General features: G+C 43.8%; 2 protein-coding genes and 1 non-coding gene across 3 annotated transcripts; 1 reads left to right on the forward strand and 2 right to left on the reverse strand.

Moving 5' to 3' along the window:
• Positions 1-404: 404 nt before the first annotated feature.
• On the reverse strand, positions 405-1,092 carry LOC130494929 (uncharacterized). The gene is made up of 2 exons (XM_056985773.1): positions 977-1,092; positions 405-891 (listed from the first exon to the last, which is right to left on the reverse strand). The coding sequence occupies exons 1-2, from the start codon at positions 1,090-1,092 to the stop codon at positions 405-407; spliced, it is 603 nt and encodes a 200-aa protein (XP_056841753.1).
• Positions 1,093-1,856: 764 nt separating this feature from the next.
• LOC130494930 (uncharacterized mitochondrial protein AtMg00860-like) lies at positions 1,857-2,249 on the reverse strand. The gene has a single exon (XM_056985774.1). The coding sequence runs from the start codon at positions 2,247-2,249 to the stop codon at positions 1,857-1,859; it is 393 nt and encodes a 130-aa protein (XP_056841754.1).
• A 2,840-nt stretch (positions 2,250-5,089) lies between these two features.
• Positions 5,090-5,197, forward strand: LOC130495285 (small nucleolar RNA R71). The gene has a single exon (XR_008934557.1). It is a non-coding gene; the product is annotated as a small nucleolar RNA R71 (small nucleolar RNA).
• Positions 5,198-5,838: the final 641 nt, after the last annotated feature.

Here is a 5,838-nt window from a genome sequence, read left to right on the forward strand (position 1 = left end):
AACCTGCATAGAACTTCACTTCCCATTTTTTTATGCAATAAGATGAAAAGAAAAAGAAAATGAAAGTACTAATGCAATATTTACAAAGGAAATACATGGGACTTCCCTCCCAAGTGAGCTTGTTTGAGTCGCTAGCTTGACTTTGCCTCCTTTGGATTAGGCTGGGGTAGGATCAGAAAGTGGAGTTGATACTCCATCTTCCTCTGGTGCATCCGCCTTGTAGAGCTAACCCTCTGCCCATTCACTGTGAAGTAACTTCCATCAGCACTCCATAACTATTGCTCCATAAGGTCTGATTTCTTTGACCTTGAATGGACCGGACCATCTTGACTTGAGCTTTCCTGGAAACAACTTCAGCCTAGAGTTGTAGAGAAGGACTTGGTCTCCCTCTCGGAACTCTCTTTTCAGAATGTTCTTGTCATGGAAAGCTTTGGTCTTTTCTTTGTAGATCCTTGAATTTCAAAAGCATCCATCCTTATCTCATCAAGCTCATGTAGCTGGAAAAGTCTTTTCTCCTTAGCACTTTTGATGTCGAAGTTCAGCAACTTCACTGCCCATAATGCCTTGTACTCAAGCTCCACAGGCAGATGACAGGCTTTCCCATAGACAAGGTTGAAAGGTGTGGTACCCAAAGGTGTCTTGTAAGCTGTCCTATAGGCCCAAAGTGCATCATCAAGCTTATTAGACCAATCCTTCCCTCGTGATCCCCACAATCTTCTCCAGAATGGATTTGATCTCTCTGTTAGAGACCTCAACTTGGCCACTTGTCTGAGATGATGGTAAGGAGTTGCTACCTTATGCTTCACACCATTCTTCCTTAGAAGTCCTTCGAGCAGCTTGTTAATGAAGTGAGAACCTCCATCACTGATCAACACTCTTGGAACTCCAAACCTTGGGAAGATAATCTTTTGAACATGTTGGTCACCACTCTAGCATCATTGGTGGGACTAGCAATAGCTTCCACCCACTTTGAGACATAGTCAACAGCCACAAGAATGTACTTGTTCCCAATGATGAAGGAAATGGTCCCATGAAGTCAATACCCCACACATCAAAGACCTCAACTTCTAGATAGGTTTTGAGGCATCTCATTCCTCTTGGTGATGTTCCTCTTCTTTGGCATGAATCACACTTGAGACAAAGTCTTGTGTGTCTTTGAACATGTGTGGCCACCAGAATCCAGCTTGTAACACTTTTGCTACAGTCTTGAAAGTAGCAAAGTGGCCTCCATAGGATGATCCATGACATTGTGTGAGGATCCCATCTATCTCTTCATTAGCAACCACTCTCCTATACAGCTGATCCTTGCAGAGAGTGTAGAGATAAGGCTCATCCCAGTAGTACCTCTTCACATCTTTGTAGAACTTCTTCTTGGCATAGCCCACAAGATTCAAAGGTTCTTTCCTGTGGCTAGATAGTTCACCAAATCAGCATACCAAGGTTCCTTCTCTTCAGTTGCCTTCACTTCCTCAAGCTTTCTACCAGTGTCACAAACTGCCATTACTGCTCCAATAGCCATGATTTGCTCCTCTGGAAGTCCCTCATCAATAGGTACTCCACACTCCACCTTCAGCCTGGACAAGTGATCAGCTACACCATTCTCAACTCCTGGCTTATCTCTGATCTCCAAATCAAACTCCTGAAGCAATAGGATCCACCTCAAAAGTCTTGGTTTTGCATCTTTCTTGGCTAGAAGATGTCTCAAAGCAGCATGATCAGTGTAGACAATAACCTTAGATCCCACCAAGTAGCTTCTGAACTTCTCAAAGGCAAAGACAATGGCATTGGCTAGCATTTCCTTTCTGTGGTGGCATACCTCATTTGAGCTTCATTCATGGTCTGGCTTGCATAGTAGATCACATGAGTTTTTTTCCATTCTTCTTCTGCCCTAGTACAGCTCCCACAGCATAATCACTAGCATCACACATGATCTCAAAGGGGAGATCCCAATCAGGTGGTTGGACTATGGGGGCACTGATGAGTTCATTTTTCAGCTTCTTGAAGGCCTCAAGACACTCTACTTCAAAGCTGAAAGTGGCTTCCTTACAAAGCAACCTGGTCAATGGTCTAGTGATCATGGAGAAGTCTTTGATGAACCTCCTGTAGAAACCAGCATGTCCAAGAAAACTTCTGATATCTTTCACTGTCTTAGGTGGAGGCAAACTGACCATAACCTCAATCTTAGCCTTGTCCACTTCAATTCCCTTCTCTGAAATCTTGTGCCCAAGCACAATCCCTTCCTTGACCATGAAGTGGCACTTCTCCCAGTTCAGCACAAGGTTGGTGTCTTCACATCTCTGTAGGACCCTGCACAAATTTGACAAACAAGCAGAGAACGAAGATCCATAGACAGAGAAATCATCCATAAACACCTCCACAACATCCTCAATAAGATCAGAGAAAATTGACATCATGCACCTTTGGAAGGTGGCTGGAGCAATTACATAGTCCAAATGGCATTCTTCGATATGCGAAGGTACCATAAAGGACATGTGAATGTCGTTTTCTCTTGATCATGGGATGTATGGGGATTTGGAAGAAACCTGAATACCCATCAAGAAAACAATAGAATGGATGATTAGCAAGTCTCTCAAGCATCTGATCAATAAATGGCAATGGAAATGATCTTTTCGAGATGCAGAGAAGTTCAGTTTTCTGTAATCAATACACATTCTATGACCTGTGACAGTTCTTGTTGGTATCAATTCATCTTTGTCGTTTTTAATCACAGTGATTCCACCTTTCTTTGGGACAACATGCACAGGAGATACCCATTTTGAATCAGAGATAGGGTAAATAACCCCAGCATCTAAGAGCTTAAGAATCTCCTTCTTACAACATCCTTCAGGTTAGGATTTAACCTTCTTTGATGCTCGATAGAAGTCATTGCATCCTCTAGATGTATCCTATGCATGCACAAAGATGGTGAAATTCCTTTGATGTCATCAAGTGAGTAACCTATTGCTTTTCTAAACCTTTTAAGTGTTTTCAAAAGTTCAGACAATTCAGTTTCAGTAAGTTCACTACTCACAATGACAGGATAGGTTTCATTGGACCAAGAAATGCATACCTTACACCATGGGGAAGAGGTTTTAGTTCCACCTTAGGCGCCTTGAGCTCACTCCAGTCATCTTGCTGGATGTCTTCATGTTGAGTGACTGCAGCCTCTTGATGAACCTTCTGTGGCAACTCCTCAAACTGATCCTTGCCATTAAATCCCTTGTGTGAATCCAGCATCAGTCCATATGCAGTACTAGCCAGGTTCGCAACCACTTCATCATCTCTCTCAATGGTAAGGGCATGCTGCAAAGGATCCTCTATTGATAGCTCTTCAAGGAGCTCATCAGCAAGAGCATCCATCTCATCTATGTAGAAGATTTGTGTCTGCATGACTGGTCTCTTCATCACCTCCTTGATGTCAAAGTGGAGAATGTTCCCTTTACCCAAATGGAGATCGATCTTGCCTTCTTTACATTAACAATAGCTCCTGCTGTGGCTAAGAAAGGTCTACCAAGGATCAAGGGATCTTGAGCTTCTTCACCCATCTCAAGCACCACAAAGTCTGTAGGGATCTCACAATTTCCTACCATCACTGGAAGGTCCTCTAAGATACCAACAGGATACTTCACCGAACGATCAGCTAACACCAGAGAGAGTCTACACTTCTTGTACTGAGTGAAACCAAGCTTCTTAGCAACAGACAAATGCATCAAGCTCACACTAGCTCCCAAATCACAGAGACATTTCTCAAACATCATGGGTCCAAGAGTACAAGGAAGTGTGAAGCATCCTGGATCCTCTAGCTTTTTTGGAACATCAAGCCTCTGAATTATGGCATTGCACTCATGAGTGAGAATCATCATACCTTCCATCTCTTTCTTCTTTGATGCCACGACATCTTTCAGGAACTTGCTGTATTGAGGAACCAGCATGAAAGCATCAATGATTGGCATTGTGATCTGAACCTCACTCATCTGCTTTTCAAAAAAAGAGCTTTGTACTTCTCCAGCAACTGCTTCTTGAACCTACCAGGGAATGGAAGTTTGGGTTCATAAGGAGGAGGGACAAAAGCATTCTCCTTTGCTGGAGGAACAAACTTCACCATCCTTTACAGTCTTCTTCTCCTCTCCAACCTTTCCTTTACCCTTAGCTTCCACAATCTTCTCCAAGACCTCATCATTAGTCTTCTCATCAACAATAACCACCTCATCATCTATGTTGATGGCCACCCCCTCACCTAGTTTCTCAGCATCCTTGGTGAGAGTTCTAGGAGGTAACTCCTTACCACTCCTAAGTGTGATAGCTTTGGCATCCTTGGGATTCTGCTCAGGTTTTCCAGGTAGAGAGCCTTGTTGGCGATTTTGCTGAGTGTTCATGGAAGCAAATCTGACTTGTTGTTGAGATCATTGTAGCTCCCATCAATCTTGTTGTGAAGGTTTTTCAGCTCATAACTAACATGCTTCTCACTTCTAGTCTGTGACTCCAAGATTTTTTTCAGAAGTGCATCAGTGCTGCTCTCTTGGGGTGTAGAGCTAGATGGAGCAGGCTGCTGTTGAGAAGAGGGCTGCCCTTGGTTGGAAAACCAGGAGGAGGGTTTTGCTTTTGCTGATAGCCACCTTGCTGGTTGTTCCTAGGCTGATATCCATTCTGCTGGTTGTTAGAATAAGGTCTCTGCTGATAGTTGTTGTACTGAAAGTTTGGCTCCTTCTTGTACCAAGTACCATTGTTGTTGATAAAACACAGCTCTTCCTGACCTTCCAGACCATCAACCTCATTGACAGCAGCTGGTATCTCTAGCTGTGGATTACCAACAAAGTTCATCTGAGCTTGAGAAGCTTTATCAGCAATGAGGATGTCAATCTTGTCCTGCAAAGCCTTTATCTCTTTTCTTGTCTGCTTGTCTGCGGACCTATCAGCTCTGTCATGATCCCCACTGTAGACAGCATCACTCTTGACCATGTTTTCAACAAGTTTCCCTGCCTCTTCTTCTGTTCTGTCCAAGAAGTTCCCATTACTTGCAGTATCCAATCTTGCTCTGTACTCAGGTAAGGCCCCTCTGTAGAATGTGCTAAGCAAGCTTCCCTTGTTGAAACCATGGTGTGGGCATTGAGCTAGGTAGCCATTGAACCTTTCCCATGCTTCACTGAATCCTTCCAAGTTCTTCTGCTTGAATCCGGAAATCTCATTCCTGTAGTCAGCTGTCTTGGAAGTAGAGAAAAATTTCTCTAGGAAAGCTTTCTTGCAGTCATCCCAAGTGGTGATGAGCTGCTTGGCAGAGACTTCTCCCACTGACGTGCCTTGTCCCCCAAAGAAAAAGGGAAAAGCTTGAGCTTGAAAGCATCCTCTGATACACCATTGGTTTTGGATAGATCACAGTATCTATCAAAACTGTCCAAGTGGTCGAATGGGTTCTCTGCAGCCAGGCCATGAAACTTGTTGTTCTCAATCTGGTTCAGCAACCCTGACTTGATCTCGAAGTTGTTTGCTGCCACAGCTGGTGCTCTGATTCCTAGCAGGTGGCCATGGTTAGTTGGACGGTCATAGGCACCAATAGGTCGAGCTGGTGGGGCGTTTTCGCCGCCATTCGCTTGTGGGTCAGCCATTTCAATGTTCGGATCCTGTATGTGAGCCTGTTGCTCCTCTTCTCTCCTTTTTCTAGTACACTCCCTCTCTAAAGCTTGGATGTCTGCTGCTCGTGGAACTAGGTTTGTTGGACCCCTGCTCCTCAAGTTCATACACCTGCAGATCAAAAGGGAATCGAAAAAGGAGAATCAGTAATCAGCAAAGTGAAAATGATTTAGTCTCAAGCAAGCTACTAAATCTCAATGTTCAAATCTA

This window comes from Raphanus sativus, chromosome 5 (genome assembly GCF_000801105.2).
Source record: "Raphanus sativus cultivar WK10039 chromosome 5, ASM80110v3, whole genome shotgun sequence".
NCBI classification, from domain to species: domain Eukaryota; kingdom Viridiplantae; phylum Streptophyta; class Magnoliopsida; order Brassicales; family Brassicaceae; genus Raphanus; species Raphanus sativus.